The following is a 17,112-nucleotide window of genomic DNA, read 5'->3' on the forward strand; positions in this document are numbered from 1 at the left end:
CATCAGGCAGGCCGTATGCTTGTTTGCCACCGACGTAGTATATACAAAAAATAAAAAAAATAAAAAAAAAAAGTTATTTGTTAAGATTTTGTTAGTGGAAACCGTTTTCTCCCGAAATGGAATTTCATAGAAAAATTACCGTTATTTCGTTAGATTCAAAAAGTTATTCCTCTCTCTTAGTTTTTACCAGATTATCTTTAACAATAACCTACTTACTGTTAAATTAGACTAATTAACTACCACCTGCTAATCTGATACATTTGAAATATCAATACCAAAAATAAGAATATCGATACGAAAAATGTGCCAAAAATATGTATACACTACCTTAATACATGGGCAATAAAGAAGTGTATACATTATTTTGGCACTTTTGCGTATCGATATTTTCAGATGTGACCATACAAAGCGTACAAAAATAATGGGGCTCGGTTTAAGCGCATATTATGTATGGGTATCGTGCTCTATTTAAGAAAAGGTAGAAAAAACATTTTTGTCGCGTAAAGTTGATTTCATCCAAGTTGGCAAGTTGGCCAACCCGCCATACAAAACCCAAATAGTTCTCGCTTCAAAAAAAGTTTTTCTTCTAGGTACTTTTATGGCAATAAACGTCTGTAGTGATATTTTTGTTTTTTATAATTGTAATACGCTTACAGTTCATAATCTAAATTGGTACTTAAAACAACAATATCTTGTTTCCTAAGATCTATGCTGGCTCCAGAATGTGTAACTAGTCAATTAGTCTGAATATTGACCTACCGCGCGGTGTGTTCGCAGGTAAACTGGGCGTGTTTGTGTAATGGCTCCTCTACATGATGGGCCCTCATACTGGCCCACTAAGATGGGCCAGCGTGTGGAGAGTGCAGTGGTGTCGGATGGCTTATTGATCTATAGTTCTGGTTTTCCCTCGTTGTATGCTATTATAGTACACACAGCTGTAAAAACAGTCAGTTTACTGTATATAGAGTAACAGAATTAAACATAGACTAACTAATACTCACAAATAAGAGTTTAAAAGTATAATGTGGCTCTCCAGATTTATTAATTAGAAACAAATTACCTACTGTTATTTATGGCAACTTTTGGCATAATAATTGTCTCCGATGGACAGTCCACGTCAGAGATATGTTTACACTTTTGCACCTTACTCCTTTGTAATAAGGCGATAAATGTAAACATATCTTTAACATCGACGGGACATCGAAGAAAGATTGCAACGGTTACCGCGAAACAGCCTCGCTAACAATGGAAAAATAAATTGGCCCGGCAAATCTCTCCAGATTGCGTCTCTGGTCGCACCTCAAATTGCAATCTAACAATTAATCCCCTTGAGCTCCACCACACCGGAGAGAGCTGATTGGGCAGCACCTTGCTTCTATTTTTAGCTTAAGAGGTGACTTGGTTAAAAATAAGAACTAAAAACTTAACAGACAAACAGCAATTCTCCTTACTCTAGCCAAAAAAGTATATTTTGGATATACGATTGTATAAGTAATAACAAAACATTTATTGTTTATTATTGTGTAATCAATCAAAATAGATCAACTTTGTAGCTTGTCTGCAATTTTATTAGAAATCAGGGCTAAAAATTATATGAAATGATTGCAAATACCTACGCCCTACAATCTGAAATTAATATAAAGTTAAATTCGTCAAAAATATATTATAATTATTATACACATTTAAAATTTTACTTACTGTTCCTAGTAAAAAAATATGTCGGTAGGATCAATGCCACTACAAAAAATATTGTGGGCTTCGATTTATTTTGTCGCTTTCGGAACCTGTCTATAAAGTAATGGTACCTATAATTTTGCATACTTTTAGAATAATTAAAAATTTTATACAATGTCTTTGCAAATGCCATTCAGACGACTATTTTATAGCTACAACTATAAGATAAGCAATTCCATCATTCTTTATCTGTGTAAGATCGAAAATTAGAGCAAATGACTAATGCGTACGCATTTATGAACTAGAAAGAATAACTCCTAACATAAAATAAGCCAAATTGTCTATAACATTTATATGTAATTGCAATAGTTGACCTATAAAGCAAAAATTGAATACACAAACTAATATCATCTTGTTCTGTCGCGCCCGAAACGAAACAGTCTGGAACATTTATAATAGCGATAGTACCAAATTAAAGCACGTTCGAACTACGAACGTGCTCTTACCAGGTAACTGTAATATTTATTATTATTCATAACGGTACACTTTCCACGGCAAACGTAAATAATGGCCTACTAAAAGCGCGAATAAATGCAAATTCTAATAGTCCACTAATATTTGCCATAGAAAGGTCAGCGGTAAAACACAATTTAGTACACCCACTGTCTAAGTATTCTAACTTTTAATGAAGGTAAATTGAGGCACCGGCTTCAGTTTATTGTTTCAGGTTTATTCACATCTTATCATAGACAAGGAAACGTGGCTCGCATACTTCAGTACCATCGCTACACTGAAATGTATAAATTGGGATCATCTCGAAATGTCACGCGCTAAGCTATTTCGCCGCAAACTGCAAAATTTCTGCGGCCTTCCGATAGCTGGGAATATTGTTATAACACTGGTTTAACTGTTCTCTGTTCACACAGTTGTCACTTCAACGTAAGGGTCACAGTTCCATTCTATAACTGAATAATTGCTCCACACAAAATTCCCCTTTATAGATAGAGGTGCTTCTAGTGCTAGATATAAAATTGCTTTGGCGCCGTCTTGGAAAACTTTGGTTGATTTCCGTTCGTCTTTACTATTGAGACTGCCAGGATTGACACAGTTAATCACGATTCCTTTGCTGCTCCATTCTCTATGCTGCAAAAAGGTAACAGCATTGAGAGCTACCTTACTTACAGCTTGGACGCTTAAACCCCAACCTTCCGTTTTCTCAATGCCTCTTCTACATGCCTCTTCATAATCTTGAATAACAGCTACTAACTCATCTTCCGTCAGATTTGGATCACTGATCCTTTTTCTAATCGCTTCATTCTCGATCGTCGCTAACAGACCAGCTGGTCCCGATACATTCACGACTTTAGCATTTTCAATTAACAAAGGATATATCAGCTTCCCGAAATTGATGTATCCATAAAAATTCACACTTAGCGTTCTTCTCACTTTCTCAGCATGAGACAATTTCTTCTCAGTTTGTACATAATCCGTGTTGTTGATCAGCAGGTCTATCCTTTCATCTTGATCTTGTACGTAGTGTCTGAAGTTGATAATACTTTTCGTATAAGTTATGTCCATGCGATAGTAGTGTAGATTCGTCGCATTCTTCTCTAAGGTGCGAAGTATATTGTAGCCGATAGATTCGTCTTCTGTAGTGAAGTATATTTTCCCTTTGTATGTTTTTGTTAGTTTTTTGAGGACTTGGTAACCGAGGTTGCTATCAGCGGCAACTACGACAGCTACGGTGGTCATAGTGGTAATACAATAACTGTTATCAAGTTATCGGTGCCGATGCGTTATCTCGACTGACATGGCCGCATTGTGCGAACATGATAAGACTTTTTTAGTTTCTGATAAGAGATAACATGAAAGTGATGCTGGGAAAAATTCTGCGAGTAAAATATTGGTAATAAATTATATAGGTATGTTATAGTATACATACATGGTTAGGTAGGTATGATTACGGTCTATAATTGTTAAGCCCTTTACGATTCAAGCTAATTTTAAAGGAAATATTTCACATATTGTTTATTTGTTTCTGATATTGTTTAGAATATTTTGGAATTTGGTCAATACAAGCAAATGCCTTATCACAAATCTTATAAAATTATAATAGCATTGACGCTAAACAACACATTCTTTAGAGATTAACCTATTAAAATACCAATTCTTCCCAAACCGCAAATCTTTCTATACCCACTACATCTTAATATGAACCCTATAGTCTTCTAAACTAAGTCACTTTTTACATTACACAATTAACCATGATACGAGCTCCTGAAATTTAATTCAAGGATTATCGGAGTCAATGAGCGAGTGTAAATCACTACATACGTAATATGATTACTAATTTGGAAATGAGTATATTTTTTTGAATTAAACCTTATTAGTTATAACGTAATGTTGAAGTTAGATTGGAAATTACTATGAGTTGAGACTTTTTTGGTTAAAGCATGATTACTTATCGGTTGCGATATAAATAGATTAGTTAACTATGTTTGGTAGTAGTATCGGTCATTATCAAGATTGAGAGTGTGTTAATTAGTTGAATTACGGGACGGTAGAATATCAGTTTCATAAAAACTTAACCTATTTAAAGAACCTTTTTTTAAATAAATTTCTTATTGCCAAATTATTGTATTATCATGTTTTTTTAAATACTAGCAATGTTCGAATACGACACGACTACTAGAAGTATGTTAAATCGAGCCAGATTTTATCGCATTATTAGTTGGTTAAGAGTAAAGTGAATACACCTCACGCGTCAAATGATGCTTTTCATGACAATTATTTTTTTATGGCTATCACGTAAAATGTTAATTTTTTTTATGCTACGTCGGTGGCAAACAAGCACACGGCCCGCCTAATAGTAAGCAGTCTCCGTAGCTTATGTACGCCTGCAACTCCAGTTGAAAGTCAGAATGGCGGGTGTACCTAAATAAAAATAATTCAAAAGCATATCATATTTTTGTACCTAATTTGTACTATTTAGTACCTCCATTAAAAAAAATTGTACCTCACGGTACGTAAAGTTATCATCAAAAAACAGTACACCCGCCATCCTGACAGTCAGAATGGCGGGTGTACTTTATTACGCTATGTTCCCGTGGTTATTGATAAATTCTATAAAAGCCACATTTTTGTACCTTCATATTCAATTATAATATGAGTCATTTTATTTGTGCTTTCCAAGTTTTACTCATTTTATATTTTGCTTGCTATTACAATTTTGAAGGCGTTATAATTTTTCAAGTTATCGATTTCATTTTTAAGAAAAAACGCTAAGATACAATTATTTCCATTACGCCAGGATTTAGTACCTTTAATGTTTAATCTGTTAAGTTCAAATAACTCAGAAAATCATGTCTTAAAAATGGTTTTTCTTAGGAAGATTTCTTTGAATTGGCGCCTAGCCTTTTTTAACGCTAAGGTACAATTATTTTTATTACGCCAGGATTTGGTACCTTTAATGTTTAATCTGTTAAGTTCAAATAACTCAGAAAATCATGTCTTAAAAATGATTTTTCTTAGGAAGATTTCTTTGAATTGGCGTGTAGCCTTTTTTAAAACATGATTTACTGAGTTACTTGAACTTAACAGATTAAACATTAAAGGTACTAAATCCTGGCGTAATAAAAATAATTGTACCTTAGCGTTTTTTCTTAATAATGAAATCGATAACTTGAAAAATTATAACGCCTGCAAAACTCTTATAGCAAGCAAAATATAAAATGAGTAAAACTTGGAAACCACAAATAAAATTACTCGTATTATAATTGAATATGAAGGTACAAAAAAGGTACAAAAATTTGGCTTTTATAGAATTTATCAATAACCACGGGAACATGGCGTACTAAAATACACCCGCCATTCTGACTGTCAGGATGGTGGGTGTACTGTTTTTTGGTGATAACTTTAAGTACCGTGAGGTATGTACAATTTTTTTTAATGGAGGTACTAAATAGTACAAATTAGGTACAAAAATATGGTATGGTTTTCATTTAATTTTATTTAGGTACACCCGCCATTCTGACTCTCATAACTCCAGAGAAGTAGCATGCGCGTTGCCAACCCTAACACTCCGTACCCTTGTTGAGCTCTGGCAACCTTACTCACTGGCAGGAGCACAACACTATGAGTAGGGTCTAGTGTTATTTGGCTGCGGTTTCTGTAAGGTGGACGTACTTCCCCAGTTGGGCTCTGCTCTAGATCTGGAATGACATCCGCTGTGCTGTGCCCTACCACACAAAGCGAGATGACATCACAATGCCCATACCTCTCTTTTCGACGTAGTTTAAGGTTAAGGACGTACCCGGGTCCAAGTTAGTAGACATTTTTTGGAAGTTTACCTCATTAGCCTATTTAGAAATGTATTTTTTTTGTAGCTCTAAAGTATTCTTACCCCTTCCTCATAATAATAATTACATAGATGATGGAATTAAAATACACAGCAAAATTGTATTGTACTCTTGTAATTCTGTTGTCAGAAAGAACTGTAATAGGGATCATAATTAGACGCGAGTGACGCGAGAGAAAAAGAGTCTTTATTTTCATTTTAGCCAACTATGGCCAAGCTAAAATAAAGGGTAAAACATTTTCATTCAAATGATTATGAAGAAATATAATTATGATATAAAATAATTACTAAACTTAATAATAAAAACTATAAGTAAACTAAAACTAAGATATGACTGAATTAAATCTAAAAATGGCCCCTGCGGCATAGTACGGAAGACGCTGGCAGCATAAAGGGTAACATATTAAAATATCTACTTGTTATTTCGAATTTGGAAATTTACGATTTTTTTTTCTTAAGTACCTACCTAATTCATTGCAAGTATCCTTCACAAATGTTTTTCATATTTTATAGTAAAATTCCGATTCTACACTGTATGTATTTATGTCTGTGGAAATATGAAACCGCCGCTCAAAGGACTTCGTAATAAATATTTATTACTTCTTTCGATTTTGTGCTGAGGCGTACTTCTCAATCTATTTTCATACGCAAGTCAGACAAGATGTAGATATCATGTGAGAATTATTGTGGTCCTTCTCTTTTTAGCCTCGTAAGGCCCAAGGTCCTACCTATAGGACTTATTCAGTTCGATGAAATTTAAATCATATTTAATTAGGACAGAGTTGCATTTGTTTTGTTTCGTGCAATTTTCAAACAAAATAAAATCTACTGTATTCCGTGCACTATAAATCAAATTCCAGTGGCAAATTTTGGATTTTTCATTTCTATGGCTGGGCCTTAAGAGGTTAACACACATTATCCACATCACATCACATCACACATCATCACATTATTTTATTATTTTCTTTCTGCTGTTAGTATGTATGTTAACATTATGTACTTAGGTAATAATGAACCTCCAGGTCTATCATTCTTAAATATGTTAAGTACACTACACTTCAAATCCATTTGTATATGTGACTGTTTGTGTTCTAAATAAATTTAAATTAAATTAAATTATATCGTCTACGGTTACCGCAATAATTATTCATGAAATAAAACTATTTAGACGATTATATCGCATATAATGAATTTAAAAATACATTCCGACATTTTGAACCTTCTACAGCGTTCGGGGTCAACGGATAACTGAGGAAAAATATATTCACCTGCTATCAAAATTACAATGTGCAAACTACCCACAAAACACTATCGTCTCACAGTCCTATAAATTGTGTCGCAGGGCCACACTCGCGTCTTTTGAGCGTCGGCGTCTAGTCAGCGCTATGGAAAATGGCGTCGCTGCGCAGTTGCACCAACATTGCGACGAGCAGTAGCTATAGAGTTGACTAGACGCCGACGCTCGGGAGACCCTAGTGTGAGGTGGCTTTTAGACTCATAAATTGTGAGTCCTTTGCAGGAAGGACTCAAATCTCTACAGAGGGATCGAGAACGTCACGTACGTTTATTAGCTTAAGACAGTTAAGACATACTGACTAATCGAGGAGCCAAAAGACTCGAATCTACCAACACTATTTCCTCTGCGTTTGCTATATTAGTATTAGGCTCACTTACGTCAGTTGCCATCATGTAAATCGGAGCGGCCAAGGTGCTCACATATATCTGAACACGCCTCTATTATCAAGGCGTTAGAGTGCGTGTTTAGATGTTTATGAGCGCCTCGGCCGCTCCAGTATATCTGATGGCGACTGTAGCGCATAGTCAAACCAGATTATAGTGATCTCTTATTACTTTAAATTATTACCGAGCGAGAGGTTAAATCACACTAGCGATACACGAAAGACGAAATGTTTCGCGAATTGCTTAACAGAGGGCGATGCCTAAGTTCTAAATAGAAAAACTTGTGTCATTAAGTGGTGAGGTTCATACTTTCTGGAGTTTAAGGCGTTTGAGAAAAAAGGTTAATGGCTTGCGGGGATAAAACATTGTTAGAATAAATTGGGATATCATGGCAACTATTAAGCTTTGAAAAAGTGCATGTTACTTTATTTTAAAATAATCACTTGGAAATACAGGTGTAACAAAAATAACGAGGGTCCGTTTAAGGTTATATTAGGTATTGTGGGTATAGTCTGTGCGGAAAGAGAAGAGTCGTGGAATGTATGGGGACTCTTCTCTTTCCGAACAGAAATTTTTGACGAGAAAAAATTTAGTTTTGAATGGAGGGTTGCTCGACGTGGACGAACTGCCCCATAGAAAAAAAAAACATTTTTTTTTTCTACCTTATCCTAATCAAAACACGATACGGAATATGCTAGTAATCGGATCTCCACTATTTTTGTTACACCTTGTATAAATTGGACATGCAGCAAATCCAAAAAATTTGTTAATTACATCGTTGTTTTTTACGGTGCGTTCAAATCTGGCGAAGACGAGCGAGTAAAATTCAGACGTACACATTGACATCCAAATAATATCAAAATGATGTCATGCACACCTCCTAGGATTGTGAAAACTAGGATTACAGGCATTTAGGACCAAATGAAGCTATTAACCCCTTACTGTATGTAATAACCTTCACAAAGGAGGAGTTTTGGCCGAAGGGTGCCAAGTTTCGGTGGTTCCGCAGCCCTGACACAGCGGGGTTGCGAAATGCATCGCAGCCATAGTGTGTGTTTTAGTTTTTAAGATAAAATTATATGTATGCTAGTCTTAAGATATTTATCTATGGGCCCATAGTTGCCTGAAAATAAAATAATTAATTTTTTTTTCATTTCTTTTTATCTCTAGAATTTTGAACTTTAACAGTTGTCATTAGAATTGAATATGATATCCGCCATATATGGCTTCGTATGTAATATAATGTTATATATAAATACAGATTTGTTTCACAAAGTCTAAGTAAAGTATTGGATAGCTAATTAACAAATAAATTAACTGCCAGATAAAACTACTTAAAAGTAAAGGTATTTATCTACCAGTTAAGCTTATTTGCAGATAGTGAAACGTCAACAATGGCTTACTTCGTCAGATAAGTGGCAAGTAGCTTATTCAGGGCTTTACTTGGACATTGTGAAACAGGCCCTAACATAAATGAATAAATCAATATTATAGGGACATTCTTACACAAATTGACTAAGTCGCACGGTAAGCCAAGAAGGCTTGTGTTGTGGGTACTGTGAAGGTCGGAAACATTCACAGCCTCGTGGTAGATAACTGGCACCGATTATTTGAATTCAGAAATATGCCATGTTGAAGGAATAAAGATCTGCAGGCGATTCAGTCTGAAGGTGGCAAGCATTAACGATAGTTGTATTGTATTGTTTGAATAAAAAATATATAAATATTATCAGAAATCTACTTCGAGCGTTTACATTCCCCATTGCACATAGACCGTATCCCTTTACAGTACTCAGACAACGATTTATATAATATACAAATACTTAAATACATAGAAAACATCCATGACTCCGGAAAAAATATCTGTGCTCATCACGCAAATAAATGCCCTTACTGGGATTTGAAGCCAGCACCATCGGCTTCACAGGCAGGGTCACTACCCACTAGGCCAGGCCGGTCGTCGTAGGCGGTCGTCGCCGGTTATATACATAGAAAACATCCAGAACTCAGGAGCAAATGTGATAAACATACAAATAAATTCCTTATATCCCAGTATTCGAACCTGGGACCACCTGCGTCGTAAGCAGGGTCACCAACTAGACAAGGAGGTAGTTAGTACAATCACCACGTAACTATAATTTTATAGAAACGGATCGTGATGAGCTTTAGTATCAAAGTGTACGGTTGACTGAGCTAAAGACCCCATAAATAGAACGGCCTGTGACTCGGAAGCGAGGAGCATAAAATGCATCCTGGTTCTATTCCCATCGCTGCTGAGCACAGGAGATTATTAGACTAACGCGGGCGACAGTTTATTCCACAGTTATGCGAGGCAGGAAGTTTCTGGAGACACACAGTTCAGGACTGCCAACCATCTAAGTGTTGAGGATAGAAATGTTGCCAAGCAGAGCGATGGTGGAAAGAAGCGGCAGGGATTAATCCGAACAGTTCCTCGGAACACTCCCGTTATACATGCGATAGAAAATACAGAGTGAGGCTACATTTCTACACAGTGCCAAGAAGCCAAACTGATTTGAAATATGCGGGCTGGTTGCGAAATAGTTTACTAAAATAACTAATACTAGGCCGTGTATATGAATACATCTATCGTATGTACCAGACATACGATAGATGTATTCGTATACACGGCCTAGTGTAATTGCATCTTAGGTGATACTTTTATAAGTTTTCACAAAGCAAACGCTCGCCTGAGCTCGAGGCAAAGATGGATCCAGGGGGAGGGGTGTCATCAGGTTCATGATAATGTAGGACAACAGTAGATATTTATATTTTGACGGAAAAATAATATTATAGGTAATTTGGGTTCGCCCTTGCCTCGAGTCGAGCTCGCTATGCGAAGGGAACAGCCATGAAGCGATCTATAACTCCCGCCATAATAAGATTAAAGAAGCTTCACTAACACGAAGGTCATAACTGCCGTGATATTCCAACTATAAAATACCTTTTCGTAAAACTCTGTACATACAGAATGTAACAAAAATAGTGGGGATCCATTTAGGATTATTCCGATTAGGGAAAAGTAGAAAAACAACTCTGCCAAACAAAAAAATTTGGCGGCAAAAAAATGTTTCTTCTACTTTTTCCTAATTAGAACAGGATACGGAATATGCGCTTAAAAGGCTCCCCACTATTTTTGTTACACTTTGTATAATAAGATGTATTAAAGTAGGTAATTCCGAAAATATGAAAATGTCATGCGATTCCACAAATGGACTATATTATTATGAAGTTATGGTATACTATACATCATTCCTAACCTTTTGAGTCCTGTCACCCCTAAGACTAACTATCCTCCTGATTTTACCCCTCCTACCAATAATCATCAATAGTCTTTCTTATAGGTCTAATCTTTGTTATCTTTAATTAAGCTTATTACCTCCGTAACATACCAGTTTTACCCCCACGGGGGTAATTACCCCCAGGTTAGAAACCGCTGCTATACACCTTACAATACCTTTTGAACAGATTCAGAAGTTAAATTTTTTTTTGTCGTTTAGTTTTGGAATCAATGGGAATAAAGGCTTAAGTGCCGTTAGAGTCTATGGCGCTTAAGACCATTGTGAGTACGCTGTCAAAATGACTTAAAGAAGTAAGTTGTTTTGTTTTGTTTTTACGCTTATGAATCTTATCGCGACGTCTACAGCTCACAGAGCCACTGGTTAAACCGTGTATAAGACCGCCAGTGACTTGTGAAAAGAGAAAACGCCATCTAGTTCAGAAATGCAGAACAAGGATGAAACTGCAACGTGCAGAGGTTATTTTTAAGAGCATTAACGTACAATAATTAAGGTCATCGCCAGATTTTATACGTCCTATTGCCGGAAATAGGCCTCATATTGTATTAGGCGAAGAACTCACCTAATGGTATGGCACCGCCGCTACACCATGCTGTACGGCGGAAGCGCGGCGTGAAATTTTGTATCACACAAGGCTCAGATACCGGTAAAATTTCCAAACCGTTATCATGTACTTGGCGCAAAACCTTTTAAGTCCGGTTTTGCTCCAAAAACCGTTATTTTTAAACCGGTTTTTAGGGACCAGTTCTTGTCAAATAAACGAGTTTAGAGCAATAAAAACCGGTTTTTTCCTATGTCGGTGTCTATGTTTACGTCGCACGCTACCAGCCGGGCCGGCCGTTTCGTCGCGACCTAGTCCAATAAACCATTTTTTTTTAGGTTACAATAAAGTTCTTAAAACGTTGGCGTTCTTATAAAAGTTCGGAGGAAAACCAAAATAAACCGGTTCCGAGCCTTGCGGCGCGATTCGAAAGTTGAGATACGATAACGATAAGTTCTGGTTTAGATAAGTTCTCATTTAGATATCGTTTGTATGTCGTATAATTGACAGAAGCGGCTCGATTCGGGCAACCAATGTCACTTTGACGTTAGAAATGTCGTAGATAGATCTTATTGGGATCACAGTGGAATCGAAATAAACGTCAATTTCGACATTTCGTTTAGCTATCGATCTTTTAAAGATCTTTCCAAGATCTTAAACGTGTCTTAATCATTCTTCGAATCGGGCCGTTGTTATCACGGTATGTAGGTAATCAGCCTAGACCGGGCAGGCGGGCACACGACGCCGCGCCTCCGCCATTCCGCTCCGTGCAGCGGTGCCATCCCGCTACGTGGGTTCTTCGCTTTAAGAGTGTAAAATAGAAGTGAGACTTCTTATAAATGTACAACTTTATTATTTTTCTTGTCTTTTTAAACGTGGCAAGCTGAGAAAAGTTCTTAAAATTCAATTGTTAATATTTATCAATTTATCGTGTAACCAATCACACGATTAGAATTACATTTCAGTAAAAACACTAACTACAAATCCGCAGTTGAACTGACAACAACCAGGAATAGGTACTCCTAGACGAAAAATTGGACAGAGCTTTATAGCCACCAAAATATCCGACTAAAATTGCAACACAAGAGTAACGCTTAAAATCAAAACACGTCAAACGCACCTTCCATCGGTAAAATTCCGTGTGAACATCAAAGAGAAATCAAACTCGATGGCAGTTTATGCTCTTATTTCCAAGCAGGAAATCTGAACTCTTCTGGCCTGGCGGGCCTGTCAAAATTGCCGGCCTGTCAGAATTGTGCTGGTAACTGGCATAATTCGTCTGGGGGCCGCAAGAGGGCGCCTGTCACACCGGATATGCCAGTCATTTTTGATGGAAGATTGATTCCTTTTTTACCAGGAAGGTTCTATTGGAAAGTATTACTGAATTGTGAGATATGAGTTGTGAATGATGGCTACCGCGTATGAATTCGCTAGAGGCGCTAGTGTAGCGTAAGGTCTTCGAAATGCCAATTTTCACTATTTCTGGTGGGTTACGCGCGTTTATTACAATTATGATTATTTGGTTAACTTTTTTAACATTAGTTGAAATTATGAGTTACGGCTCAATGAATGCCAGTAATTTAAAAGCGGAGTTAAGAATAAGAAAACAAGGTGCAAAATTAAGCCGCTTGAAGGAGCGGTTTATGAAGAGGTTATTTTATTTATGGTATGGTATTATGGTATGTAAACTTTGTCGCGCCCATAATACAATGACTTTGACAGCTGTACTTCGGACCTTACTCAACAGTGGTGCCAATGCCAACTGTTGAATTTGTATTCGGTATGTAAACGGTAGCCCTCATTAGAACCCTAGGAGGACAATTCGAAATTATATTTCGTCATTAAAATTATGTCTATTAATTATCATTCGCTTCTGAGTCTCACTCACGTAATACATGTACGAACAAGAAAACAACATAATGACATCGTTTAGATATTAAAATTTATATTTGAATTGGTTCCAGGCTAGAAGTAGGATGATATCCTACACCCTCTTGTAAAATGACAGGAGGCTGGGCACTATAATTGCCCTATAATTTATAGCAATGGGACGCATAATGATGATGATGATAAAAAAATGTTGCTAGTATTTGACTAGATTGGTTGTTGTTGATTTCTGCAAAGAAGGCCCCTGTTTTTAAACGCAGTTATCATTGATGTTTAACAAATATAAATTGAAAGGTTACACAAGTCGAATTATTGTCAAGTATATATTATATTCATAGTAGCAAAAAACGGAAGGAAATGATCCAAAAACTTAAAGTAGCATTCATACTTTTAGTTCAAGAAGCCAAATCCATTTTGAAATACATGCTGCGCCATAAAATCTGTTTAAGCCCTCAGCAGCAATACCGTATAATTTTCATTTAACAAACTATTATTAAAAAAAACAATGCCATTAACTGACAAGCAAACGCAGACTCCGCAAAAAAATTTTCGTCCACGAAAACCCACAAAACGTCTTGCAATATTCAGCACAAAAAAATATCAATTCCTTTTCCACATATGACATTTTCTACGTGCTCCAAATATACTTCGTACTTAAGTGTTACCCTCGCTGCTACCGTGTCAGTAGCGCCCAAATGCACAGCTGCATAAAACCTGCGCAAGAGCAGAAAGGCGTATCGAGCTATGTAACTCGTTCGTGGTTACTTAGGTTCTAATGGTGTTTAAGCTCTTTCGGTTTGTCGTGCAAGACACGTGCATTCGGAATAAAAGTTGTTTACGGCAGTGCGCCCAGGTGTGCTCAATAATGCACGAATGCATTGCATTTACGTGCGCGACACGTGTTAATATCGTGCAAGAGGTTTTAGGAGATGGACGCTGTGTTAGTGTTCTTGCGAAATTTTGTTGTGCGCAGTTCCATATTTGATTATTTTGTCTTGCTCAGGACTATGTTAGAAGAGTGATTGAGACGGAAAATACAGAACCATCACAAAGTTTGCAATTAGGTGTCTAATGTTTAAGTAAAGTTGTTCTTAGATATAAATAAGGGTTAGTTAGATTGTGTAATGAAAAAGGTGCGGATACAATATACATACTGATACATACATACATAATGAACCATTCGCTTGGTAACGGTAAAATACTTAAGGTGCCGTAGATTCAGACAGCGGAGAGTTTTAAAAGTCGTACCGTTTTTTATACATCACAATACGATTGGCAAAAATTTAATTAGTCATCTTGAGAATTTTCTCTAGTGACTTCATCGATTCGCGTCCTGATTTTATTTCTTTTGCTTGATAGAAAAAAATCACGAACATATATATGAAACGGACTTTAAAATGTTGTATAGTAACAATTTATGTGTTGTACATAAATTGCTAAAGATATGAAAATTGCTCCTCAAAATAAAAATAATCGCAATTTGTTTTGAGGTAACATATCGATTACTTTTTTTAGTTAAAATTTTCGACTAATTAAAATTCAAAAACATGATATACGCGATCTCGAGCACACACGTCCATCTCACTCACGCTCAGTTAGAGAGAGGGAAGAACACGAACCTACAGGGCGCTAAGGATGACTCACGCTAGACCAGGCCGGGCCCGGGCCGAGGCGTCCGACACGTCATTTTCTATGACTGCTGATCGGTGATCACGTGGTGCTTACCATAGAAAACGAAGCGCCGGAAGCTCCGGCCCGGCCCTAGCCCGGCCCCGGCCCGGCCCCAGCCCAGCCCCAGCCGACCCCACCCCGGGCCCAGCCCGGTCTAGCGTGACTCATCCTTTAAGTAGACCATTTTTCGTGGCTTTCAGGATTCGTTTGCAAAATACGAGTACTAGCGTATTTTCGTAGTCCTCGTGGGCGTCAATAGCCAGTCACAAAAAAGTATTAATATTCTCTCATTGCTCAGTTTAGTTAACTACTGATAGAAAAATGCTCTATGCGAAAAGTTTCAACATCTAACCCATATAATTATATTTTTTGAACATTCAAAGGGCACTTCCTGGGATTAAGTACATGCTACCATCGTAGGTAACGTCCACAATTACCTTAAACGCGTAATCCAAAACACTGTACAAACACAACCGGACTTAATTTCTGCCACAAATTCTTACCTGGAAAAGAAAAAGACATTTATAATTGTATTCGGATATGATACTGATATGGAACTGATATTGTACTGGTATAATACTGACATGATACTGATATGATACTGATCTATCAATGTCAAAAACGACATTTTTGGATGTGAGTTTTAGTTATTAGATCTTATTCCAATCTAATACGATACTGATCTGATATTGTCTGTCAGTGTCAAAATGACGTGTTTTGTTGAAGATTGAGATTGGAACTATCACATACAGGAATGATTGTCAGATCCATGTTAGATCAACATTACATTATATTGTTGGAGTTGGCCTGTGTATCTTCATCATAATATAGAAATATTTACGCGGTACGCGGTAAAACTGAAAAATAGATGGTAGTAATAATGAGAAGAAAATACTTGAAAATGTACAGAATTCACAAGACTGCTAAGGCTTTCAATTTGTATTATTGGCTGTCATATATTCATTCGTTTATAATACACGCGCCCGAAGCCAAATAGCAACCAAGGCGGCGGGTTCATTTCATTACCTCAAATGTCTGGCCATAGAGAAATAAGTAAGAATAGAGTGCTAACTCCATACATCAGTTTTCTTAGCAATACGTGGGTTATTGCGTAGTCGACATCTAGCATCAAGAAGTGGATTTATCAGTACCGCTAGATGCCACGAGTGTCGCGACCGACGAAAAATGTATTGACAAAACAATTTACAGCTAATATTATAAGCAGAAGGAGTAAATTTCTTTCATCGCGATATCTATTGTCAAGTAGCAGTATAACTTCGCTACTTGACGCTAGATGGCGACTACGGAAATAACCCGTGTTTTAGTAAGAAAACTGTATGGAGTTAGCACTCTATCCTTGCTCAAGTCTCTATGGCCTGGCGTAGGCAGTCGGAAATCTGCCAAAACCATCGGTATCAAAAAATCAAGACCAGTAACGCCTTACAAAAGTGACATTGAATGATTGAAACTGTTTGCACGTTTCTGCAAGAATCCGTTTCTTTTCTGTGATTCCAGAGGGGCTACCGCGAACCACGTTCGACGTGTTGCCTCCCTGTCACACTTCCGTACGAATTTACGATTGCTACAGAGAGGCAACACGTCGAACGTGGTTCGCGGTAGGCCCTTTGTACCCAAACGTTAATTTCCCACACTTATATAGCTCGCGAAACTACATCGAAACTTGTTGTAGACGATGTATTAAGTCAAAACCAGAAATTAGATAAGATAAGATGAGATGATTATTTGTAAAGTCATGTACATGGGATGTTATTAAAGTTATACAGGAAGCTTCCATGACACCCTGTCAGGGCACACAAATTGTCTTATATCTAGCTTCATACTGTCATTTGACGACCGGTCTAGCTAGCCTAGTGGGTACTGGGTAGTGACCTTGCCTATGAAGCCGATGGTTCAAATTCTGGTAAGGGCATTTATTCGTGTGATGAGCATGGATATTTTGTTCCTGAGTCATGGGTGTTTTCTGT

At 37.0% G+C, this 17,112-nt stretch overlaps 2 protein-coding genes across 11 annotated transcripts in view; both read right to left on the minus strand.

Annotated features, from left to right (window-relative positions):
- The window catches only part of LOC133521066 (disintegrin and metalloproteinase domain-containing protein 11), an 813,047-nt gene that overhangs the window by 711,810 nt on the left and 84,125 nt on the right, over positions 1 to 17,112 (minus strand). The gene's annotated exons all lie outside the window — the stretch shown is intronic.
- Positions 2,384 to 5,563, minus strand: LOC133521065 (uncharacterized). The gene has a single exon (XM_061855797.1). The coding sequence runs from the start codon at positions 3,424 to 3,426 to the stop codon at positions 2,593 to 2,595; it is 834 nt and encodes a 277-aa protein (XP_061711781.1). The 5' UTR covers positions 3,427 to 5,563; the 3' UTR covers positions 2,384 to 2,592.

The sequence above is a fragment of the Cydia pomonella genome, chromosome 9 (genome assembly GCF_033807575.1).
Source record: "Cydia pomonella isolate Wapato2018A chromosome 9, ilCydPomo1, whole genome shotgun sequence".
Taxonomy (NCBI): Eukaryota; Metazoa; Arthropoda; class Insecta; order Lepidoptera; family Tortricidae; genus Cydia; species Cydia pomonella.